The following is a 26,632-nucleotide window of genomic DNA, read 5'->3' as shown; positions in this document are numbered from 1 at the left end:
AAGAAGTCCACTATTGCGGATTTCTTGCAATTTAAATAATATTCTTACACATATAACGACTAAAAGATTTTTTAAAATTGATGACTGGAATAACTATTGTGTCACTATTCTAATTAGTGTAATTTATGATAAAATATCGAAAAATTTACTGCGAAAACAAAATGGTGGACAAGAAGCAGGAAGTTTGTGAAAATTGACGAAAAATCAATAGATTTTGGTTTTTTGCTTGATATCTTCAGCCAAAACAGCAAAATGACTGAAACAGACCAATTAGTCTTTGAATACTTTTCATCCCTGGGACCTCTTGCCAGGAAGGTGATGCAGGATCAGGAGCTTGTCCGGTCCATGTATGGGGCTGAATGGGAGCAGATGAGTTTTGAACAAAGGGATGCTGTTGTTGATGAATATGTCATCAAGGCTGAGATCCTTGAGCACTACAAAACCTATTCCCGTTGGGAGGATCCACCAGAATACTTTCCTAAACTGAAATTAGGAAGTGGAGAGAAAATTATTGTCGATGATGACGTAAGTTCGATCAAGCTGTGTCGGCCTAAGCCCTAGACACAGTGACTTTTGCATACATGTGTGTGCGCATCATGCGTAGTGCTTGCCTTTGGCACCAGCCTTATTTAGAACTCTGTTACATCAACCTAAAATTCTCATATCGGCAGATTCCCAGAGGCCTACCATACCGTATACCGTACACCTCTTTGAATGAAAGGTTTATTTTCCAGCCCCCACTTCATGCACTTTCTTGCTTGCACGATGTACAAATCTTGTTTTGTGATCTCTTGGTTTTCTTTCCAGTTTCGGACATGGCAAGATGAACATTCAGGACCATTTTGTTGGGAGACCAAGGCAAGTAAAGACCTACTTCTGTTCATTCACAGTCCGAGTTTGCTGTATTGAGAGAATATTCCTCTTTGGAATAACCAAATGCCAGGGACATAGTTAGTTTTCTGATATCCCATCCATCATAGGATGTTGCTAATGCTAATAACTGAAATGACACAAAATGAAACATGTTTGCAATGTACATCATTGATAATACATGGTCTTATACATGTACTTTCTAAAACATCCTATTTTACAGAGTCAACTGGACATGCCATTGTTTGAGACAGAGGAAGACAAAGAGAAAGCTGCAAAGGCTCGAAAGAGACGACCAAGATCACCTGACTTGAAGAAAATCAATTTCAATCCTGCAAAACAGGGTAAAAGTATTTGGGATTCTCCATTCCTCGCTGCTGATAGAGGCAGAGATTCTGGATATCCACTGGATATGAACGATTTGGGCAAGACTCCTGAAGAAATGGAGCAAGATCTTGCTGACTCGGCTAATTATGAAGAGTGTGGTGAAGAATCTGCTAATTATGAGGAATGTGGCGAAGCTTCTCCTGACAGTGGTATGAATGATGTTTCTCCTGTTGACCAAATCATGGCTTCACCTGATAAGTCTCAAGACTATGAAGAGGCTGATGATCTATTCCAGAAATTCCACATCTCCTTTGGCTCCAACGATGATGACGATTCAAAGAAAAAAGCTAATAGCCCACCTGAACCCTTTGGTGACAGTGAATCCATTAAGAAGTCTGAGGAATCTTCCCCTAACTACAGTCCTGTTGGTAGCCCTGTATTTTCAAGAGAAACAAAGCCTTTGGTAAAGGTTGCTCCCAAACCCATGGTAAAAACTCCACAGAAACCAGTCGCAAATGCCCCCAGTAGGCAAATGGTGAATACTCCAACTAAGTCATCAAATGCTGCTCCTTCCGGAAACAAGAGGCCACCTCCGATACCACTTGCTACCAAACCCAAACCAAAATACGAACCTGAGTGTGACGACTCGTATGAATTTGTTGAAGTGAACAGGAACAATAACTTTGTGGCTTCGAATGACAGCAGTGTTGAAAATTCTCCAATTCGAAGCATTAAGAAGGATGAGACCACTGCCTTGCTACATTCTTCTGGTAGCACTGATTCCAAACCACCAGCAAAAGCTGCCAAACCTGTTCGCAAGAAACACGATAGTTCAAGTAGCAACTCGTCATCAACAGCTCTTCTTCCAGACGAATCCCCATTTAAGAAGGCCACGAGTACTGTTGTTACTACCCAGCCCACACCTTTCTATGATGAATATGAGCCACATGGCACCATTGATAACAAAAAGGCACCAGTAAGTAAAATTGGTGTATTTTCAACCATATGTTGTACAGTAAATATTACAGTATTATAGTGACATGAGTGAAATTAGAGAGGTACCCCCAAGATCGCACCTTTGACTTTCCCAAGGCTGGGGCTGCAGCCCCCCTTTCCAATATTTCTGGAGTTACCACTGTTTCATGAACGATTGCAGCCAGAATAAAATTTGAGCTAATTCTGCTGTAAAACCATTTCAGTTTATTTATTACCCCTTATATTTATTCTTGAATAGTTTTCCTTAATACGTTGATTGTCTTTCCAGGATGATACAACTTCAACTGGTAGTGATAAGTCGAAGACACTGACCGGATTTGACTTCCTTGATAATTGGTAGATTGGGATCGCTGCTGTCTGGCACCAGTACATCTTCCAGAGAGTGGGGGTCCTAGCAGCATAATATTGAAAGATTGAAATAGCGAAATGTGTTGCGTCAGCAGGTTAATCATGCAAAATTTGCAAAATTATACCATATATATGTGTATAACCATTTTGAGAAAAATGGCTTCAAAGTTTGTAATTTGATTGAAAATGCACCTTTGTATAATCAGGTGCATTTGAACTTAGGCGCATCCATGACAGGTCTCTTAGCCTGTTTTATGAAATTAGAAAGGATTTTGTATGCATTTATGATGGGGTTGTGGTTCTGAATCTTGCCAAAGATTTTAAAACTATTTGAAGACCAGTTAGATTTACTTTATACTCAACCTGGCCTACAGTTTTCAAAGGAAAGATTATCACTTAAACATGGTCTACATATAGTTTGCTACTCAATTGTCTTAATAAGGATAATAAGAATCATGGTTCTATCCAAACCTTCACTCAAATACTGGACTTTTTCCCCAAAAGTGCAGCAGAGCTTGTATAACTTAAGTAACCAGAAAATATAAATTTTGTCTTGGTGTAAAGCATAAACTGCATTGGGCAGTTAAGAATTGGACGTAAACAAAGCCGTGTTCTTTCTTTGAAAATATTGAGTCATGAGCACATGGAAAATCATCCGGAGATCAGGTTTTGATACCCCTACATGTACCTTGTTTGAAATATCGAGAGGTGGAGAATATTTAAAAACACTGGTTATGTCAGGATGATGGACAATATTAGGGTGAGTTGTACTGTAACAGTTAACCGGGAACTCGGAGGACACCTATCACATACATGTGAATATACCAGGATCAAGACCTCAGAGGTGACAGACACCGATGCTTACATTTCACCACTCCGAGAGCTGGCAAAGGTTTTTTAAGGATATAGGTAATCATTCACTGCTTCAAGGAGTGATGTTGATTAGGTATTGTTACTGACCTGTTTTCTGAAAATAAAATGTGGTGTCAGGTGAGGGCCTATTGGTTTATGTCTGTCCTTGAAAAGTGAATGGTTGATGATTGTGCCTTCATGGAAGAAGCCTAATGCATTTATAAGCATTTATCTTTTATAATACTAAATATAGATGTATAACTGCATGGAATGTAGACAAGCATATTGTTGGTCTTCTGTCTTTGCTGGCACCATGTACATGTAGCACTGAAAATAGCTTTATATATAAATGTATGGCACTTCAGGTTGGATTAACTTTGTGTGCTTTTAATGCTATTAAGTATAAACCTTACACAAACTCAATACTGTCTAAATGTGCTGTTCTATATGTTCTATATTGTAACCTAAATTATTCTGCTTCACCCTGTAGTTTGACTAATGTAAGTACCGGTAATGTACAGCTCATGTGACCTGTTTGGTGAATAGTGAATGTATAGTATATGACTGTTCTTCCTAAGCTCCTTTCAAGTATTCTGCAGCCATTGTCCTAATAGAATGAACTGTACACTGGTAGTATCTGCTCATATATCAATAGAAATATTTATCAATTGATCAGAGAGCATCTGTATGGTAGAAACAACAGATTTGCCCGTTTTTAGTATTTCAGTTTGTACTGTATAAAAATTGATAGAGTGTCATCCCAGGAGGGTGAGCCTGTATTTGAACAATTAGCTTTTTGATGCACCCAGCTGGTTTGTGTTATATCAAAATCTAAAACTAGTCATGTACTCTATGTTTATCATTACTAATCACCTTTTCTGCATATTTTGTCAACATTTCTGATTTAGTTGACACCTTCAGTTGTTAATTGACGACCGTTTTATGTTATGCACCTTTTGTTCTATTGTGGCATTCCTGTAGCATCGTACATGAATGTACGCTTTTGATTGTATAGTCATTTGAAATTTGGTAATTGTAATTATTTTTGTCTGTGGATAAGTTGGTCTCAAATATGAAGAGTTAATCTAATGTTACTACGTATTTATTTAGAGTTTTATTGAATTATTGAATTTCATCATGCACTTATGAATGGACTTGTAACTGTAAGCATATCTTGTCAAAAAGCCAATGTTGTCGCTGTTTTAACCGAGAGAAGTTCGTTTTTTGGAAAAAGAAAAATTTTCTGCGAAGCCAATAGGGCATTAGGCTTTACTTTATTACCTTGCCAATCCCATACTTTTTCCTACTACACTGCTCTCAAATTACAGTTTTAATACTGATGTTTTGGAGGAACAAGTTTTTGGAAATACTCATTGCCAGCGGATGATTTACAGTCCATTACATAAGTGCATACCCATATCAATTACTGTCAAAACTTGTTTCCAAGTTTATTGTAATAAGTTTTGCATGTTTTCTATTTCATCATGGTTAAATATTAATTGTTTTACGCCAGTTGAATTGTTTTTGAAGTATTAAATGGAGCTAAATCTCATTTCTTTTCTTTGAACATTATTATGGTCTTTTGTCCAATATGGTTGTGCCAATATTGAAGTGTGAGGAAACCTAAGTTTATTTATATCGATTAACAGATGAATCACAAAGGAGCAGTAGTCAGGGGTGGTTCATATAATAAGTAGACAGAAAGGGGATGAGCATTTGAAAATGTTAAGCCCATTTTATTATAGTGCTGTGACTGAATGATAATAATGAATTTGATACCATAACAAGTGTCTAATAGAGAGTGTGCTAGCTGCTCGGGCACACTGATTGGGGTGTCAAAGTTTTATGACAACAGTACAGTCGTGAAGTAATATTACTTAAGTGTAGAGTGTTAATTTGTGCAGTGATCCATTGTTCTCTATCAAGTCAATCAGTGATTATCCTCAATGACATAAAGTGCCTAGCTCGTTTTCTGTACTTTTGAGAAAATCAAAGAAAACCTATTCAAATTTTCAAAAACTTGTGTTTATTTTCAATTACGATTCAATCAACCTTACAAAAGTATTTTTTAAACTGTGGAAAAATGCTTATGTCACAGAATATATGTCAGAGAGAAAATGCCGATGTCAAATGCTTGAGTCAGGCGAAAATGCTTTTTCTAATATGTAATCTGTGACGTGATTGGTTGTTTGACTGAGGCACATATAGTCCAGATAGTGCGGCTTGCTATGGGGAGCTATTTCTGTAAAAAAATCTCAATTTGGCCAAAAAGTGAGTTAGGAACTTATGTTATTAGTGTGATGATATAATAAAACAGTATTTTAAAGTGGATGGCAGTGTTGTGTTTTTTCTGAGAAGGTTGTTCAATCATTAATGTTCGCCATCAGAATGCCTTCTTTATCTGGTGATCGACATTCTTTTGTTCATAAGATCGAATTCCATCCACATCAATTTCGTCAACTACAGGATATTTGTGTTTTTTCCCCAGGTCTCAAGTTGTAAGGCGCTTAAGTAATGGACAATGCCAAAAATGCCACATTGTCGTTGAGAATGACCTACATTTACGAAATGGGTCATTTGATAAAAGTTTGATGGTCCGAAAAACTGATACTTGTATCAGAATAATTTGATACCAGGATTACCGGCATTCGTGTGTCTGCAATGCAGCGACTTTTATAATGATAGCAATTGTTCGTTTATAAGATTTTGGAGGTTGCGTGTGACTTCTTCCAATGCTAATATATATGATCAATTGAACAATGTAATATCATCTGCGGAAACAAAATGATGGACGATGCTTATTGCGCGTCTATGATTAGATACTCATGACTCATAGATGGAACAAGAAACCACGGTATCTGTCCGAGCTGCCACGCCCAGCAAAGACTTTATAATTTCAGGAGTTGTTTATATCAATGAAATGGTATCAAGTTCTACATGCACTCATCAAATTCAGTGAATGAATAATTGCTTTTTTTATTGTGTCCATGTTAGTTCTCCGTCTCGTCTCGTGCGAAGAAACGTTGATTTCTACTGTGATGCCGTTTCTGCATCGTAACAATATAGCTGTACCGTCGCGATCCTCGCCTAAACGTGGAGGTCACCTGGGGTGTGGAAAATACAACTCAACCCACCACATCCAACATTTCCATCCGGCCTAATCGTTGCCGCGTGACCTTTGGCTTTGGACACGAAACAAAGTCGTCACCCGGGATACTTATTTTACCAAGAGTCGACCATCTCGCCTGCTAGGGAACATATAGCTTTTTCCCGGGTAACTCGTCTACGTATTGATGCCAAAGTTCGGTCGCAAAGTCATGCGTAGTCTTTTCCATACCAGTTGTAGAACGCCTTCCAAGATGCCAGTGGCACTGTCGTGATTTAGCAAGGATCCCGGGACAAGGAGAGACTTCAAATTGTCATGGTGATATTGCTGTCTCGGCTAGAATTTCTGTTGTGTTGCTGTCGCAAATAGTTTAACGATTGTGACATTAAAAGTATCGGCACTTACTTCGTTTCTGTCTAATGACAAATTTCTTTTAATTAATTAATATTGTCTCTCACTTTGGCACCTATCATTAATTTCATTATAAAAAAGGATTTAAAAACATAAAAGTTGAATTGTGTATACGACAAGTGAATTAAATAAACCATCGCCGACAAGGCATTTCTAAGACGTATCAGCCTGACTATTGGAGTGTTTTTCAGTGTATTTGTAAGACTGATTGAAGACACTCCTATAAGTCTGTTTGGTAAGCTTAATTAACGAAGTTCCCCCACATTTCAGTTTGCTGTCGTATAGGCCCTACTATTGTCTTCATGTTCCTACCCCAGTGACTTTTCTGAATCCTAAGCGCAACACTATATACGACATAAGGCCATGCATCATGCATTCCTTAATTATCGGCTTGGTTCTAACGATTCCATACCTTCAAGCCTGTACAGTGAGGCTTTGGAGTGCCAGCTTCAACCAGAAACACGCACAAGTATACAAGCAGTTTAAAGAAAACAAACCATGTCCTGGGTTTTGAATGTACATGTAGATGCAACACTGATCGCGCTGTCGCTACAATTAATGAACAACTAGGATTTTCAGTCCCAGACTCAGCCCGAATCCACACTTATTCACCCTATTTGTTCGTTTTAAAATGACCATGGGGGAAAAAACGAGATCCAGGAGCTCTTGGTTTAGTGTGAGGTGGTGACATAATACCATTGATGTTGTGGGAATGCATGTCTTTACTTTATATTTCCCAACGGAACTTTGGCAAACTCTGAATATGAAAAACACAGGGAGGTAAATAGATTAAGATGTTATCTCACTAGTATGATATCGCGCCTTATCTTGCCGTCTGATATTATCTAAAATTTCATCATTTCGGTCGCCTAGTTTGTGAGAATCAACCAGAAGCGGTACATCCTATCTACAGCTGACTGACAACTGAACTAACTTAATATGGGCTCGAGCTCATCCAGCACATTTTTAGATTCAGGTTTTTGAGACTCCTACCTCATATACATACATATACATGTACTTCTTGATATATCGAGAGGCGGAGTATATTCAGAAAACAGCTGGTGCCAGCCAGGATGATCCAGCATGTCCAGGGCAGGTCAAGCTGCCTATAGGAGTGATAATGGAAGTTATACATTAAGCGCCTTATACGGTAGCCTGGTCGCCTTGGTCCAAGCAGAGTCTTTCAAATAAAGTGTCAGGTCAGGTGTAACTGCTGCTACTCCGTGGATGAAGCATTATAGTTCGCAGTCCATTATTATTCAGCAACTCGGTCTATTTCGAAACCTTGAAGTAGTTGCAAATATGGGCAAATCAGTCTAGCACGTCGAATGCGGAAGCATCTGTCCAATTTAGCGCAAAACTGGGGTGCTAAGCATACCAACTCGTACAAATGTATGATAGATTGGGAACGCAGAGTTCGACATGACTTATCTCCCAAACCATGGATACCCTTCTGTTATCAAGGGAACCTTACAGATGGGTATCGCACCCGGTCTCGTCACCAGAGAAATCAGCATCTCTTCCGGCCCCTTCCCATTGGTTGAAAATGAGATAAGGAAATCGGCTGTTGATGGTGCTTATCAATCACCTACAAATTATCACCGTGTTCTTCGCGAAACCGCATTACCTTGGTACTTTAAAGAGACATCATGAAGTTCTTCATCTTGGCAGCCATCATCGCATGCGCTTTGGCGGACAAAGTCCCATTCAAGGATTGTGGTAAGTCAAATACCTTGGCCAGTTGATGTGTCTAGTTGGGTGTAAATTCCCGACATATTTTGCCCTTTACTGTGAATTATTTCTTGTGAATTATTATTTCTTCTCCATTGATGGATCGAGAATCATCCTGGTCTCCATCCAGCAGACGTTGGCCATCGCCGGGCAGTTAGCAAATAATCACACCAAAGGCTCATTTCCTACACCGCGCCCGTCGTTTTCGCCGACGGCGGAAAATCGAAAATGCACCACCGCTTTAGGAGCTTGCAAAGAGAATTCGCAACGGACGGCTCTTAAAATATGTATAGGGTGACATTGACGTGTTTTGTTTTCTCATTTAGGTTCCAAGACCGGCAATATTACATCGGTTGACGTTAGCAACTGTCCTGCCTTCCCTTGCCCATTGGTAAAAGGAACAAATGTAACCGTCGCTGTTGTTTTTACTCCATGTAAGTTGAATTAAAGTGTCTGACCGTTTTTATTCGATTCTGGAACAGCACAATATATTTATCTTTGATCGGTAGACTTGCAATCATTGATGAGTTTGGTCGCCTTTATGCAGATTTCTTTTTGTTAGATACAGTCATTCCGGCTTTGATGAAAGAATTTGTTCAGTCATTCAACTATCGTTCTCCATCAAGCTGGCTATGGAGGCAAATACTCTAAATCACACACTTTTCTCCAAATCGGAACCTTTTGAAAACATTCTGATGTAGAATCCTTTGTGGCCAATGATGCGGCGAAGCTAGCCCTTTTGTCATCCGTCTGTTCTGTTGCCCGTTTCCGGTGCTTATAGACACCGTACGTAGGCTATATATATATACGAATCGACGATATATTATTGCAATGACTTTCCTTGCGATTTCAGCTGTCGTGTCTACCTCGGCAACGGCTTCAGTCCATGGTATCATTGCAAGGGTACCTATTGCATTCCCTATCCCGCAAACTGACGGCTGCAAAACTGGCGTCACCTGCCCCACAGTCTCAGGAACGGAACAGACTTACAAGAATCAAATTTACGTCTCAAAACTGTACCCTCAGGTAAGAAGCTATTCAATAGAGGAAAATGTTACTCAGTCACCACGGTGCATGTCGCTACACATGCATCGCTTCTGAACGGCAGTTCGACGCATGGTAGTATAGTGGCGTTGTCTATTGGCTCCATTGTTTACGGCTTTTTATGGAAGTGACGAAGGAGTTTTCGCAAAGTTTGTTCTAACCCGAGATTTTAACATCTTTCAGGTATCTGTGGTTGTAAAATGGGAACTCGCTGATGACAAGGGCAACGACCTGTTCTGTTTTGTCGTGCCTGCTGAGATCAAGAGCGCATAGACGGAGAGCAGAATCATTTCGGTGTACCCAGAGCTTTGACACTGTACAGTACATAGTAGTGTTATATGTATTGCACATCGATAGATGGTGAAAGCAATAATTATCATAATTATAATAATTCTGATGTTATCTACCTAGTCGTAGATATAAATTTTTTTGAAATTGTTTTCTCTAATTCAATACACATAATTAAGACTCTCGGCTAAAACGTGAAATTAAAACTAACAATGTTTTTATCAATCTTGTCTTTGTCTTAGTCCATTCTTTAGCGTTCAACCTTGATTTTAACTATACTGTACGTGTTTCAAGAATGTTTTCGTTGATAAAATCTTTGCTATTCATCTATCTGGTTCGTTATCGTGCTGGCCTCAAAACTTTACTGAAATGAGCTACATCATCGATGACCACTTTCTGTTCACACCCGACACCAACGATATCCCTCAGTTTCTTTCGAAGAGCATTCTGTCGACACTCAGCCAGTCCTTTGCTTTATACTGACGGTCCAGGATCGGTTCCCATTTCAATACCTTTCCGCGGGTGACTGATTAACTGACTTCCGGTTGTCACTGCCCCGCCAGCGAAATTTTTTTCTGCAGGATACTTCTGCCACAGTGTACATCTGACAGCCAATCACAATTGGCGCGATCTTTGACGTCACACTGTTTATTTATGCATGATAATGCAAATACAATGGACGATACCGAGTCGCATGCCGAGTGCCACTTCAACTGTGAATGTGACAATAGTTCATTGTCTGACCCCAATTATGCTCAACTCAAGGTTTGTGTCGTAGTGTTTAGGAATGAATTGCACAGATTCATTGTAAAATTGATGATATTATGCGTACAAAAGAGGCATCAGCTGATCTGATCGCTACATTGCAGTGCATGCATTGATTTGTGAAATTTTAAGGGGCAGTGACACTGACAGTGTTGCCAATGTTGATAATTATTAAAGGGACAGTGTATCCGATGTCTCGCGATTTGTGAAATTTTAAGGGGCAGTGACACTGACAGTGTTGCCAATGTTGATAATTATTAAAGGGACAGTGTATCCGATGTCTGCTGTTGAAGGTATCAGGCCTATTTTGGTAGTTTGAACATTGTTGAATTGTATAAAACACATTTTGACAAGCAAACAAAATAAATTGAATGGTGGCGCCACCTATGCATATACAGCAGAACTAGTTACACGGTTGACAGATAAACATTCAACCTCGGCTATTTTGCCGAGCACAGTGCGCCTTTAACAGACAAGTCCAATAAATACAGTCCACTCGACAATGAAAATACATGTTAAGATACTGCAAATAAATATATTTTAGCTAATATACTCCTCTAACCATTTGCTAACTTGTTCTTTCCAAGATTATCAGAACACGTGGCATTGTTGACATTATTGCGCCATGTGGAAAGATGATGTCAACAAAGACACGTGCTTGCCTTGAATTCTGATTGGCTGTCAGATGTACACTATGGCAGAAGTATCCTGCAGAAAAAAATTTCGCGCCCCGCCAAGCTACCGGTTGAGCAACGGCAATATGCATGGTTCGCCGGCTCCTAAATCACCAATTGATATAAAATATACCACAAAGAGATAACCATTAATGTTTATATTACTTTGTATTCGAGTTTAGGAGAACATTTGGTTAAATATGTATGCGGCGGGGTCAATATTGATCATCAATCTGGGGAGCCCGGTGGTATTTTGCAGTTGCAGTTCGTGGTCACCATAGTCGTCTCAAAGGCGTAATGCGCTCTTTTGATGCCAACCAGCGTCAAACTCAATGGTCTAGAAACTGAACCTGTGTGACCAAATCTTCGGAATTCTGAGTAATTCTAACGAATAAAACCGCTGCTAGGCGTGAGTTGACCGGAAACGTTTGCAATCGTCATCAGGGTGGAAAGAAAAAGACAACTTATATTTTGATCTTTCTAGTCTTGCTAATGGAAGTTTATAGTCTACATAATCACAATGCAGGAAGGTCGCACTCTTCATCCCTAGAATAACATCTTTATTCCAAAATAACCAACACGTCGATTTTTATTCTTATTTATGTGTTACAGAGAGTAGTGGAACATTGTGCGAATACATGTGTTAAATTTATGACCGTTTAGCTCTGTCCAGATAATTTGCAAGAATTAATTCTCTCTGTGCATAAATTACGGCAGTGATGTCATCCAAACTGATCCGAACCACTCAGAATCCTACGGCCTATCATTTGTTATAGGTGGCGCTGTTCAGCCGCCTCGCAGGATCTCACTCAACTCCCTTTTCCATGTTTCATCTCCGTGAGTGATATAATTAATTCAAGAAGAGTAAAGTGCACGTTGGGATTATTTTTAGCACACGAAACTGAATTAATATCTATACAATTTATAAATATAAGCATGTCTATATACACACAGGTATTTCGGTCAAGCACGTCGTCCGGCTCAAAGTAATCACAGTCAGCTGAAGGGCCAAATGGAAAACGTTCGCTAGTTCCCAAAGTCGCCACCACGCAACACTGGGCACTCAAGCCTCAGATGAAGCCAGTTTGTTTCTGCTGGGCGCAAAAGCAATGGATACGGGTCCATGGATACCCTAGCGGCATGATGGCACATCAGAGGGAACAGGCGAAACGGAAAACTTGATTTATGGAACAGGCTAGTCATTCTGTTTCCAAAATGGCACAGGGCGGGCAAATCTGGCCATTTTGGAATCAAATCAGCACCACTGGCGGTAAAAGGAGTTAGAAAATTCAGCATGGATTTTACGTGTTCGGGGAAATGTGATATGCATGAAGCTGTTCGATCTCATTATGTTGAGACCCGTTTTACTCGTAATAAAACGAAGCGATAATTTGATCTCTATCCACGCGAATCATTTTATCTTTTTATCGCCAGGGGTGAGTTCCATGTCACACATTTTAATTAAGGAGGATCACTCGTATGGTTTAACCTCAAAAAGTTCGGTGAATCCTTGATGTTGACGTAATTAGCTGTGTATCGTCACAAGGCAAAGCAAATTTACATACGGCGTTTAATAAAATATCTGACAGATTTGGGTAATAAAATAGACTTTTATTCTCATTTTGTTAAATGTTACGATATGTTCCCCGTATCCGTTGGAAAATTTTTGGAATGACTGAGGTGAACCGATCAAGATACCCCCAAGAATCTCTCATGCGTCCAGACCCTCTCAGGGCAATGGCTGACCGTAATCACACGAAATGACAGTACATATCGGACTCATAACATCATTAACATTAGTGCACTCTTCTCCATACACTGGTATTTAAAGGCTACTTATAAGAGCTAGGAATATTTTCACCTTTATCCACCACTGATGCTACCACAATGTATCGGGCAAATCGTGTCGTATAATGTACTCCGGCAATGGGGTATAATAAAAGTTAGAAGTTTAAGTCTGAAAATAATCCTACAGTAAATTACACTTTGTTGTGACCTCTCTACATGGTGGGTAATGTCGAATCTGTACACCTATTGTACTGTTGGTTCCGGTCGTCCTCCTCAGTAGAAACCACTCTTCAGCAAGCGGCCGAACATGAACTTGGTTTCTTCCCAGGCGTTATCAGGCATTCCCATCTTCTGCAGTGCTTCTTCGTCGCCGTTTTGAATTGCCTTCAAAGCAAGTTGCAGGTTTTTGTACTGCTCCCTGTTAAGTCCAACGCGCCTTCTGAAAACATCTATCGATGGGCTGACTGAAATCAAAATGAACAAAGGATCATAATACAAACTAGTTCCGTAAATGAAGTGTGTGATGCTTCAAGCCACTCCAGGTAACTAGCTAGGCCCTAATCACTGGTCTCTAAAAGGACGCCAGTCTGATAGATGGTTACTTCACCTCAAGGAAGACATACCTGCCAGGTAATGCACAATTTTTTCCACGTTTTGATTGCCGAGGAGATGGGGCAGGATCCAGGCTCTTTCTTTGGTAATGAATTTTTTCATGTCGTCTGCTGGGGGACGTCGGACTGAAAAAAGATGATATAGGAGATTAAGGGTGTACTTTGTATATTTGTATCCCTTTAAATCAATGGAACAGTTGCGACCCGTGCACTCCTAGAAACAAGGTTTTTCGAAGTTTTTTTTCAAAGGCAAATGTAAATGTAAAAGTAACCATTCTATTCCACAGAGTAGAACATACCTCGTCTCACAGTTTATGAGCTCTTGGAAAACTGGAAAGGGTTAAAACCAGTTTTCTAGAAAAACCTTAAGAGGTATTCCGTCTCCATCAGCTTTTGGCTATTCTATAGGAAACACAGAAAGGTTTCATATAAAGTTGCCAGGGAAACCCCCTGGAAAAACTATATATTTCTAAGAGTGTTCTATTAAAGAGCATTGTTGTGATAGAGTCAAATATTACAAACCTGTACCATTGTCATTTCTCGAGATCAATAAAAATGTTCTAACGGTTCTCAGCAACAGCTCTTAAACCCACTTCTGGTGACCAATAAATGTTCTCGAAGTCAAATAAAGTTCTAAAGTCATTAAGGACAACAATATGGAACTGTCTCAAGTGATAAGTTTACACGATCCATGTAAAAAACCGATTCAAGAACAATTCTGAAAGTTTCCGACTCATAAGGAAGTCATCATGTATTGTGAGAAATATACTTGGTTATCAATCTTTATGGGAGAGTTCATCAAGAGGGAAATTTACGGTTTTGATCGTAACATTCAAAAACAGGATTTTTTTAAATTTTCATATTCTAGGGGCAAGCCTCTGCACGTCTCATCGCAACGCTGACAACACAGAAACGCACTATGTATTTCATTATCAACTATAATGAGTCGTAGGTTGCCTGTGCTGAGTGGCCATGTCTCATAAGCCCCTTTTCCACTATCCAAAATCGGCGGAATCGACCCGGGTCGAGTCCGGGTCGGGTAAAAAACGTGTGAAGGGTCGAACGGGCTCGGTCTCTGTTCATACTTGCACTAGATGCCTTATGGATAACGGATCAACTAGGCAAGTTTGGGGTTCCTGCTATAAATCGTCGCCCGCCCTAAAAACGGTCGTGATTTTTTAAATTTTAGGCAAAGCCTATAGTTCCAATGTCGTAGCTCAAATAGCAGCACTTGACAGTGACGGGCTCGTAAAGATGTGACAATTGTGATACGGATTACCGTGGCCCTATATTGTTTATCTTCTGGGGAGGACCATGTTCTTCATAAATGGCCTTTGCCACTGAGACAGTAACGGGCTGGCCCTTCCCACTACCAGTGTACAGCGTAGCGGATCGAAGCCTATTTCAATGGGCTTGAGACAGCTGCACTGAATTCTGTCTTTACTCAAAGCAAATCACGTCTCAAGTTTTCCTGGATAGGAGAATTCTAGGCCTACTTGCGGACAACCTCAGCTTTATAATCTTTCCTCGATGTTGATGGTAGGCGTACTGGGGAACAACCTAGCTGGAGGCAGCCAGCCCTGTGTGATACACATGTAGTACTAGGGGAACAGCCTATCTTGAAGACATATCAGTGCCAAGAAAAAACTAAAAAACTAAGGTATTGGTGAAACTTACTGGCTGTGCACAGACCACGCGCCTCATCACTGCCGTCGTCACAGTCGTAGTTGTCATCACAGACGAACTTCATGGGGATACATTGGGTTGCATCTTTACAGGGGAACGGCTTCTCCAGTAGGTCACAGGGGTTATAATCTGCAAAGAAACAAGAAGAGGTCGCTATGAGGAGTCAGTTTTGTCGTTTTCTATATTTTTATCAACAATAAATCAATCACATACATGTATAAATGGAATCTTATGTTCATATGCATGATATACTACATTTATAGCAATTTAAAAATTGTAACTATATTCTGTACGGTTAGAGTGTAATAAAATTTCGTATTTCGCATTTCCATGAATTTATTCAATAGCCGGCGTGGTCTCTCTCTTGAAGGCATTCGCATTGTTGAAATATGTCCTCTTCGAAAGCGATTATTACTATCGATTAATGCAGCTGCGTGTAGAATGTCTTCAATCGCAAACGATTGGAAGTTGTCAATATCTTAGAAGGTGAATATAACTCAGACGACATCAGAAACAAACATGTCATAATAATTTCAGTTTACAAAATCGTGATGATTATACAATAATCAGGTTAATATTATCGCATTAAACACATTTTGAACAGCGTAACGGAGGCTCAGCACTTTGAGACCGGCCTATCAATGAAGGGCGTTTCATATTGTACGAGAGAAGGGTCAGCGCGACTCGTATTTCACTCGTTGCGACATTTCCGGAATATAGAAGTGTGCATGGACCAAATAATATGTACCTAACGTGATGCGTTTAAACAGTTCGGTATTGGATTTGTTAGTCCGTACATTTTTGTGATGATCGTGAAAAGGTAAGTGCAACTTTCGTATAAATTGATTTTTAGTTGCCCTGAAAGATTTAGGCCGGAGATAGAGTGGGGCACAAAGAAAGCCGGTGTATGTCATTTCAGTGTAAAAAAAGTGTCAGTTATGTCAAATATAGAAGTTTCTGTGTCAATTTGACACCATCACTATTTTGTCATGTCCAAAAAGATAGTTTGCGAAAATAAATTTCGGCCATTTTGAAATGGCCGAAATTCGTCTGCAAAAAGACGTGGCGGGAATGAACATGCGCAGTCCTCCCGGAAGTTTACCACTGATAATTGCATTTATTGGTGGTAAGGTACACATTGTTAGTATAGTGCAATGCACTATAACTAGACCCTCGCCACAAGCGCATCAACAACACTGAATGTGCACAGTTTCTGGTCCAAATTTATTTGGAAAGCACTTTCGTTATTGCTCCCATCAGAACTGGGCCCACGAGACGGCTCTAATCACCCACAAACCATTTGATATGCAGCCTTAAAATGAGTACCCTCATTTACAAATTGCAATCTGTTTTATAATTAATATAGTTTATGGATGAGTCGCGTTGGAATGACGAGCGGTAAGCCATATTGGTTGCCTGGGGTGACGAGCAGTCGGAATCTCTCGGCGCTTTCACTCTGTTCTGAACACATTTGGCACTTTAACGCATTGGGTAACGCTTTTATTAGATTGGGCGACACTTGTGTCACTTCATTCGGTTATCTTGTGTGACGCGTTCGTTGTTTACTTGGTTGTTTTGTATTTGGATGAGAGCCTCGTTACGACATGAGAACCTCGTTACGACATTTTACAATACTCGGAACGAGTTTACAATCCCCGATCACACCCCAAAAAAGGTCATCGGTTGACTAACGAAGCACCACTGTTCAATGGATTTATAGTTGAATGCGATCAAACTACGTCATTTCCGATCGGGGACTGTAAATTTTAACCCAATACTCGAACCTATTGGCAAGTGTCCATTTGTCACAATGATCAGAATTGTAAAATTTCGTCAATTTCGTCAATTTGCTGAATTGTTTTCTAAAGAAGTTGTCTATTTTGAATACCTCCATAGAGACTCTAAGTTTATCTTCAAGTTTGCGATAGCTGATTGATAATCTCCATCGAAACCTTACAACATATCGTCAGTATCTGTTCAATCACGTGGGCGATGAATTGAACTGACAGTGTTTATGTAACACTGTTCTTACAATAATAATATTTTATAATTAGGTTTTAAAAATGAAATTAGGATCAATTCCCTAGCAATATTCAATTTCGTCACTCACCGTCTCCAGCTGCAGATTTCTGTACTGGCGCCCCGATGAATTCTAAAAACACCTTTTATACTCTGAACGAAATAAATCCAATTTTCTGAACTCAAATTAATAATTAAGCAACACAATAATTTCAACAGTTTGACACTGGTTTCTTGTCAGCATTAATCTTGATGCAAATGACAAGGAAGACGAACTGGGGGAACTGTTCCATTGAAATTCATTCGTCTTTTAAGGCTCTTTTTCACAAATTCTTGATATCGCAAGACATATGTAATGTATAACCACAGTATACGTAAGCCATGAAATTACCAGCGAATTCGTTCTATGTTATTGTATGAAATATACAATTTGGAGAATGTTCACTTGAGAGTTCACTTTTATCATGTCTAGAAAAGTCAATAGGCACTATCTTTTTTGGTCTTCATTGTACTAAAATATCACAACTCATCTTGACCAACCTTCTTTTCTGCTATTCAATGTACTTTATTTTATCAACCCTGGTAATATCCCGACCAAAACCTCCTCTTTTTTCAACCCAGTATCTTGACCACAACCTTTCTTTTTTACTTGTTTGTTATGTGTTGCGTCTCTGCACTTGGCAGACACTGACAAGCTCCTGCGAAATATATGACGATCCCTTAATTCGAAGTTGGCCAGACTGAAATATCATGAGTGGCGGTTACTACCGCTTTCGGAGGGAGCTGGAAATGAATGTAGACAGCCAATAAAACAAAACTAACTTGCTGGTTAGCTCGCATAACAACGCCCTGAAGTTCGCCATTGTCAGCCAACATTTCCGTAAGTGCATTTCTAGTGACCATTATATCGTTAGTCTGTATCTTCGGGCCACTCGGCGGAAGCGACCGCGGACGAGTACTTGAGCTCAAATCATGATAAATAGTAGACAATAACGTCTACTTAAACTTGTAATATGGAATTGATTGAGATCACAACATTGGTGGCGGGTACCAATCTTGTGTAGCCGGGGGCAGGAGATCTTGTTCCGTTTGATTAGAGAGGGAAATGATACTTTAAGACACCGGGATGGGGAGACAGCGAGAGAGTGCTGGGGTTGTTGCTGACAAAGATGACATCGGTCGCATGAAATAAATCAGTTGCAATATAAATTCAGCTCTGTGCTTCTCAGATATAATTATTTTTGGTGCTTCTTCTGAAAATGAGCTTTTGTGTTTTATCCAAAAGCCTGTGTGAGTGTTATTCTCACAGGTGGATAGGGATATTTAAAACTGTTGGACCTTATGCCCAGTTGCTTTCCCTTCTTTCTAGAGATGGGAGTAATTTTTCCACCAAACCCGAAAGCTGATAAAATGGCAAAGAAATGAGAATGTGTATTCAAAGGCCGATTTATTTTGAGCTGCCTAGAATTTTACCTAAATCACCCAGCACATCTTTCGACTGCTGATTCGTCTGGGTTTCTTCAAAATCTGATTAGAAAGAAAGATTGGCCTTTAATCATGCACTTGAGGCGCATGTGTCGGTTGGAAGTGTCGGGTTATGACTTTTGTCGATTGGACACCAATTTAGACGCTCATTTGTCATCTTACACTGATGTACCAACTACTTGGTTATAGATCGCATAGCGATATTGGCTATGGAACCGCGAGATTTATGTCATATGTACACGGCCAGACTGTCTAAAATATGACAGCCAGAACATTCGGGTCCCAAACTCGAGACCGTGGGAGGTTAAGACATTGAATACTGGTTTGGACACACTCTGGTTTCTGTACTCATCATGTAGTTCTAATTCCTGTGAATATTCAACATGGTAGACTCGAACATACGTTGCTTGACCCGTTGTTGGGAAGGTAAACCTATCCCGAAAGAAATGAGCTGGATGGAAAAACAATTTAAGCCCAAACTTGGCACCATTTGACATCATCATCGCACTTTACTAAGTCCAAAATCTCACCTTTCTTGGGAAGCGTACCGATGGCCCTGACACCAAGGGCTTTGCAGTCTCAGTCTAGCATGTTAAGATGCAACTTCAACCTGGAACTTGAACCTCTCGAGGTAACCACGGTGCTAATAAGTCATTTTGAAGAGTCAATTAAAATCCACATTTGGGAAATCACATCATGTAGTACAGTGGAACCCCGGGTTGGCGACCACCCCGGTAACGCGACCACACCGCTATGACGACCAAGAATCGCTGGTCCCGAATGGTTTCCTCTCTAATTACCATTACAAGGCCCCCGGTAACACGACCACCCCGGTACCCAGACCACGACCACTAGATTTGGCGGTCCCAATGACAAAATTATGTTTTGTGGCTTGTGTCATACTTTCTAGATTCCTACTTTGGTATCTCTGCGACATGCTTTATCAGGAAATCATGCCGAATTACCGGCGCTGTGATCGGTCATTTCGATCCCGAGAAGCGCGACCAAAACTTAGATATACATGGACTCATCACGTTAGTGGCGGAGTGTCTGTCGAGACTGTAAGAAGGAAAAGACTTCTCAGTAGGTTCTGGGAAGATATATATGCTCTCCACGATCGAATATATGACAGCTTTGTCACTGCAACCCAGGGAACCCTCCTGGGTATTTGAGAGGTAATCTGTTGTAATAATAGGCTCTTGTCGGGTTATTTCGTGCGCTATGTCGTGGAAGGTTGAATCCTCACGAGTATCTTTGGACGTTCTTACTGAATAATTGATAGCAGATGGTCTTGGAATCTGACATGACAGTATCTTGGGAGACACGACCACATTCCTCAAGCCTATCACCGATGAGGGTTATTCGTGACGGCTCTATCGCTGTCTCTTGACCCCCAGCAGTGTGGCTACGTCACATTCTTTATCAACATCGACAGCGCACTCTTATTCGAATTGTTTTCATAGCAAAGGCTTCTTCGCAAAAGATGAGTGATGTCAAACCATTCTAAGGATATAAGTCTTGTATCACAAAAGAGCGAAAAAGGCCAGTCGCCGTCTCTCTCGTTTCCGTCTGAGTCTCAGTTGAAAGTTGGAAATTTGATTTCAAGAGTTGTCTCCCCCTCATACTTTGTCGACATTGGGTACCAAACAACTGAAAACTCGCGATCGCTGTCAAACTGACGGGGCTGACGGGACGTCTACATGACTTTTCATAGTGCAAGGCTCATTATGTGCATCATCACGACAAATCAGTTCTGAAGTAGATAAAGAAGCGTGCGCTCACGAATGAACCTGATTACTCAATTAAACCCGTCTTTCTCTCCCGCTTGTTCTCCAAATACTCTTAATAACTAACTAATCGTGCTGCTGCAACATAGATAACATTATTAGGCTGCCGGAAACACGTTTCTGAACTTCATGAATTAACTAAGTACAACGCTAGAATGATTGGTGGAAACGTCTGCGATGGTATCCCAGGTCGAAAATACAGAATGGGATATGATTTTTAGCTAGGATCTTACTATTCAGTTACGTGTGCATGAACATTCACATACGTAACAAGATCTTGTTAGATTCTTAGTTGAGATCCTTACAAAGAATCTGTTAACGAATGTACATGAACATGTCCATGTACACAAACTGAATATTAGATCATAACTTAAATTTTTTTAAATTGTATCTGGACTTTCGACCTTGGATTGGTGACGCAATTTTCTGATTCGGCATTCTGTCCGCGGATGGTAACGAATGGTGGTAATAATGGCCAGATTAAATATGGTGGAAAGTGGTATCTGCGGGAAGCAGTAAAGATCTTCTTCTGGAGAGCCTGCGTCGTTCTGACGACTAGTGCACTTTACTATGCCGCCCTATCAATAATACACGGTATCAACCTCGTGTTCTACTCAGATTATTCAACGATTTAGTACCTGTTGGTGGCTACCATCCGTCATCCCGACACAAATGTAATTTATATCGATAACACAACTTATCAACTCCCTTGGTAAAGCGACCGGAGCCGAGTAGAGATGATCCGATTGCTGAAGCAAGAAAAAAATCCCTGATGGTCCGATCCAAGGGTGAAGGCGAGGATATACCTAATGCCTAAAGCAAACTCGTGCACATTGAGGTCTCACTCACATGAGGATCGCCTCTGAGATAGTGAATGGCCACCTATATTTCTTTATGAGTGACGCGTACTCAGCATACTCGAAGAAGCTGCAATATCATTTTTTCTTCAATGTTGTTGACGATGTACTAATGAAAGTCGTACGTAATTAGGGGTTAGGGAAAAAGTACGGAGAGAATGTTTTGTTCTCCTAATTTGCCATGTGTCTGTGTTACCATCGCTCTGGAATCTGTGCATTTGATCACTACGTACTCTATAGCATTCCGCGATGTTACTATTTATAGCTCACAAGGTCATTTGAATAAGATATTGATGACGTTTTAGTCACGTGACAGTCGGACATCGACACTTATTTCTACGCATTTGAGCTTATTTCGAAGTCAATTATCTTTGACCCTGCATTGTTTTTAGCATGAATGATACCATAGAGAGAGAAATATTCAGAACAATTATGTAGTATTTCCAACACTCGGACATGTGCCAGATTGAATCCAATTGCCCTAGTTAGAAAGCCTGAATCCATTACGAAACCGCATGTTTGTCCGACATTGCCTGTAATTCAGCGATGGGGAAATAGAGGGCAGCATCTGCAGTGACGTCATCTTCGCGGAATGCTATTGAGAATGATTGGTTAGCACGACATTCTCCACAGACAACATGGAGTAAGCTACACTCCGAGGAAAGTTATCAGTTTGTCAAAGGTGCGGATGGTAAGGTCCACACTCAAAGTGTCCAGTTGCCTTACTACTGTATCAATAGGCTTTCATTTAAAAAATGGTAGTGGAAAGATAAAATTGATCTAACCATTTGTAGCTTTAAAAAAAATCTGCACCAACATATCACTCTAATTTCTTTGGTTTATCATCAAGGTGGTCTTGAAATATATTCTAATATATTTGGTTTGCCAAATTTGCTGCTGTAAATTATTCATTCAAATTTGATATTTCATCATCAATCAGACAGAAATCTCAAATTCAATATCTCAAATTAGAATGCATTTTGAGAAATTCAAGAAAGTATTTTCAGACGAACCTGATAATAAACCGAAGAAATTTGAGTGATATTTTGGCGTTGCTTAATTTTAAAGACACCAATAGTTTAGTCAATTCATTTTTTGCACTACCATATTATGAATGAAAGCCCTGTAATATTAAAGCCATTAATCGCCAGATGCTCTCACTGGAAGTGTACCCTCTGGTGGCTGATGAAAATACATGCAGGACTGTGATTGTACTATTGATCCTGCTTTTACGTGAGTCTCAGCAAATCATGTTTTTGTGCGAATTTACACAATCATGGCGAACATGATGAAGCCTGACAAGGGAAATAAACTTTTTTCGTGTTGGCCCCGACTGCATCTACAATACTCCTGTTAAGATGATACTTACTGCCATATCTGCTGTCGTTTAGAGTCGAAGTGTCAAATCGGTGTCAAGATGCAACGCCCACTGACTTGCAGTGACTATGGTTACGCATTTCTTAACTGTTGCGCACGTGTATATAAATCACTCGGCATGACGTGACGCAGCGGGATATTTGGCGGTGTCACAAACATGAAGAGTACAGATGTAAAAGTCGTTACATTGTAAATGCCATTCTGATCAAAATTGCAGTACAATAAGGACTTTTTAAGATGAAAAAGAAACTTCTCCGTGTTTTCCCTTATGTATTATCCGATGATCTTTACACAAGTTTGCTAATATTGATCAAGAGCTATTTGAACAACACCAATATGAACAGTAAACTGATGAGACAAACTTAAGAGGGAGATGCCGTTCGACAGGATATTGCTACCGGTCGGACCACCCATTACTGCGGCGATAAAATAGGTATATTGAGCAAATCTGACAATGAGTCGAGTGCGACGACGGCAGAGTTAAAATCGGCGGCTTTTATAGGTGTTTTGACATCATCATAATGACGAAGGCAATGTTTGCTTATGAGAAAACGTAGGCGCACGATGAGTGTCGAATGTTTTGATGTTTGAAGTGTTTTTCACAGAATGCTATTCAGCATGATTGTCTTCAACTCTATCATTCGCCATCGTACTTTTTTTCGAAGGAGGTGAATTTCTTTGCCTTATATGCCACTTTCGCAAGTGTTATGTACCCCGCTGTCGCTAGAATTCTATCCACACTGAGCATTATTATCACATTGTTAAGTTGCTGACGCTTTGGATCAACCTTTGGCCTGTGTGGAGAATCGAAAAAAAACCTACCATCATTGATAAAAAAGTTGATTGTAGCCCAAGAATAGCACAGCATTGATATTTCTTTAAAAGAAACGTAGTCCCTCCGACAATGACAGTTAAAGCGTTTACCAGTCTCGATCTTAGAATAATTCATACCCACGTCAGTTTTTGCAAAAGGATAGGATTGCTTTTACTGGTGTTCCCACATGACAAACCCTGCTGAACTTTTTTGGCTGCGAGCATCACATCACAAAGAAGTGCAAATTGAAGACGCCTTGGTGGTTTTTAGTTACCTTCTACGCATTACACCTTCAGTGGAGTATCTTGGGCGGCTCTAACCAACTTAGCGCAGTCACAGATGCCCAGTAAGCCTAAGTAATACCATTATCCCTTCAATATTTCGTTTGACCAACTCATTTTCGCAAAAGGGATCAGCTTATGCAAAATTGAATCAATGCAGGATTTCGTTTGACCGTTCCTGTTTATTGACGCCCACTGTGTTTTATGAGTAAATCACACTGCAGATACATGCATCGGTCGCCTGCGTAAGAAACCACTCGCACCATCACGGTGTTGTTCGGGATGGAAATATCTTGTTAAAAAGTTTAAGTTAGTTCAATGAATGTTCTCTTGAATCAATCATGGATGAATAAACAAGGTAAGCCATGTACATCCCAACGAGAAATGGCCAAACTTTACATAATTAACCAATCTCCCAATGAGAGGACTCCGCTTCATTTGCCTCGGCCCACCCGGAAGAGGCAAAATGTATCAGCACACGGTGCAAGTATCACTTAGCAACCGTTACCAATGGCTAGGCTAGGAGATTGATACATAACCTAATCGGTGTGTAAAGCTGTAAACACGACAAAAAAGAGTAGGCAAATTCGCAAATCAATTTTTCACTTCTCAAAATGAATTTGATTGCTGGAGACTTTTCTTTAAGCATGATAAAATACGCTGATCACAAGATATAGCCAAAATCAATTCTGACGTATCAATATGAGTTGGTCTGTTTTGATTTGATGGAAGAGGTTCTTTTCAACCATTTTTTGTATTCAATTTATCAGGACGTTGTGTGTTATCGATTGAGTCAGCTGAAACACGGCAAACCTACACAATTAATTTTTCAATTTGTGCTGATACCTGGCATTTTTGATTAGGTAGGACATGCTAGTCTTGACAGCAAAATATTACATTATGTTTACACTATAAGCCATCATAATGAAGTAGGTAAAACGTACATGCGCAAGACTGGTATTGAATACTCTCGTCAAACCTTCAGTGGTTAATAATGAATCAGAAGTGTCTTTCCATGGAAACTATTCCTATCTGAAGTTCGTGACTAGCGCCTGTTTAATATCATTGGTTTAATAATTAAAATGCACTCAGCTACTGACCACTCAAAATCGCATGTTTAAGGCATATTCTGATTACGACCACTCATTTTTATCAAAACATAATTATCAAGCGACAAAAATAGATGCCGTACTCCCACGAGATTTAGAGGAGTAACGCAAGTTTCTTGCCAACGCCTATTGTTAAGTCAAATAAACCTAGCCTTTTTCTAGATATTTTTTAACTCATCCAAAATTTGTGTCAAGGATGAAAATTGGAAGGAAAAATCGTGGAGGGGCCGGGGTACGCATGCTATCACCTAAGGATTCTCATCAATTGAACCAATTGATGTAAATCATGCTACCATCATCCTACTCTATGTCGCTGATAAACTAATTAAATAACAGCCAGTTTTGCGCTATAAAATCACCTCAATGCACCATGCACACGAAAAATATTGATCGGTGAACCCCGCCCTTGACCATTAATTCACTTCATATAACCGCACAACTAAATTTGACACACCTAGTTAGCAAACTGCATCGACATTGCAGTTATTGCGGCGTTGTTGATTAATAAATATGTTTTGAAAAGGCATTGAAGCATCATTTATTAGGTGGAACGTTGTGACATATGATGTTAGTTTTTCCAGGCAAAGGTTGGGCGCGTCTGGTTATTTCATTAGGTGAATTCAGCAAGCAGGAGCATTAGTCTCATTCTCAACCCAAGGGTAATCTCAATCCAAGAATATGTTTACTCCCTGAGGAAGTCTCAGACAGGTTGCAAGTTGTCCGTACTTCGAGAAAGTAAATTGGCGTGAATGATATTACGACTTTAATACGGCTTCCACAGCTTAGTGAGACTTTAGAGCGATTCCATCTTTTCACCTTCGGAGTGACTCGATGTTAATGTTACATTAACTGCGTTCGACCACAACTCTGTTATATGATTTGTACATATGGTTGGTTGTTGACGTATATTGTTGTGATCAGATTGATTTTTGTCTTGACCTCATTAAAGCTTTGTCACAGGCTTGATATTTGAACAACTTTTAGTAAACATGAGAAACATACTTACCTTTGCGAATGACATAATGCATCAACAACTAATTATACATGTACTGAGTAATTTTAAATATCAGAAATCACATCCCATTGCTGGATCACAATCAAAATATTGTTATGGGTGTCGTGTTTATACATGTAGTCACTCGTCTCGTTTTCTAGTTATAGATATATTTTTTTCTCACTAATCTGTTGCAAAACACTAAAGTGAGAATAACGGTAACGGAATGAAAAATAAATCGGCTCGAGCTCCATCTTTGGCAGCATTTGTCCAAGAGTAATTATTAAAAAGCTTCCAATTTTGCATCGTGTTTTAACCGTTTAAATTTTTCACAGCCTATAAAAAAAGTATCTTCCTTATTTCGGCTGATTAGGCTCGAATAATGAATTGGTCTTCATTGATAAGCTGCAAT

At 39.8% G+C, this 26,632-nt stretch overlaps 3 protein-coding genes across 6 annotated transcripts in view; 2 read left to right on the top strand and 1 right to left on the bottom strand.

The window, feature by feature from the left end:
* The first annotated feature begins 161 nt into the window (after window positions 1-161).
* On the top strand, window positions 162-5,724 carry LOC135484316 (hepatoma-derived growth factor-related protein 2-like). Its single transcript, XM_064765663.1, has 4 exons — window positions 162-525; window positions 808-858; window positions 1,094-2,173; window positions 2,462-5,724. The coding sequence occupies exons 1-4, from the start codon at window positions 253-255 to the stop codon at window positions 2,531-2,533; spliced, it is 1,476 nt and encodes a 491-aa protein (XP_064621733.1). The 5' UTR covers window positions 162-252; the 3' UTR covers window positions 2,534-5,724.
* A 2,773-nt stretch (window positions 5,725-8,497) lies between these two features.
* On the top strand, window positions 8,498-10,198 carry LOC135484322 (NPC intracellular cholesterol transporter 2-like). Its single transcript, XM_064765676.1, has 4 exons — window positions 8,498-8,629; window positions 8,968-9,075; window positions 9,495-9,667; window positions 9,869-10,198. Exons 1-4 carry the CDS (start codon window positions 8,560-8,562, stop codon window positions 9,956-9,958), a joined length of 441 nt encoding a protein of 146 aa, XP_064621746.1. The 5' UTR covers window positions 8,498-8,559; the 3' UTR covers window positions 9,959-10,198.
* A 1,757-nt stretch (window positions 10,199-11,955) lies between these two features.
* The window catches only part of LOC135484321 (neuropeptide prohormone-4-like), a 123,750-nt gene continuing 109,073 nt past the window's right edge, over window positions 11,956-26,632 (bottom strand). For all 4 annotated transcript variants that reach the window (XM_064765672.1, XM_064765674.1, XM_064765671.1 and 1 more), the window contains 3 exons: window positions 15,489-15,626; window positions 13,824-13,937; window positions 11,956-13,664 (listed from right to left, as the gene is read on the bottom strand). In XM_064765672.1, coding sequence (XP_064621742.1) covers window positions 13,474-13,664; window positions 13,824-13,937; window positions 15,489-15,626 — 443 coding nt within the window. In that variant the 3' untranslated portion in view covers window positions 11,956-13,473. The remainder of the gene's footprint in view (window positions 13,665-13,823; window positions 13,938-15,488; window positions 15,627-26,632) is intronic.

Source organism: Lineus longissimus, chromosome 3 (assembly GCF_910592395.1).
Source record: "Lineus longissimus chromosome 3, tnLinLong1.2, whole genome shotgun sequence".
NCBI classification, from domain to species: Eukaryota; Metazoa; Nemertea; class Pilidiophora; order Heteronemertea; family Lineidae; genus Lineus; species Lineus longissimus.
Note: the sequence above shows the minus strand (reverse complement) of the source record. Positions and strands in the feature narration are given on the sequence as shown.

Coding starts and splice junctions, on each gene's coding strand:
- LOC135484322 (XM_064765676.1), top strand. CDS start 8,560: ATGAAGTTCTTCATCTTGGCAGCCATCATCGCATGCGCTTTGGCGGAC. Junction 8,630..8,967: donor AGTCCCATTCAAGGATTGTG/GTAAGTCAAATA, acceptor TTTCTCATTTAG/GTTCCAAGACCGGCAATATT. Junction 9,668..9,868: donor TCTCAAAACTGTACCCTCAG/GTAAGAAGCTAT, acceptor AACATCTTTCAG/GTATCTGTGGTTGTAAAATG.
- LOC135484316 (XM_064765663.1), top strand. CDS start 253: ATGACTGAAACAGACCAATTAGTCTTTGAATACTTTTCATCCCTGGGA. Junction 526..807: donor AAATTATTGTCGATGATGAC/GTAAGTTCGATC, acceptor TTTTCTTTCCAG/TTTCGGACATGGCAAGATGA. Junction 2,174..2,461: donor TTGATAACAAAAAGGCACCA/GTAAGTAAAATT, acceptor TTGTCTTTCCAG/GATGATACAACTTCAACTGG.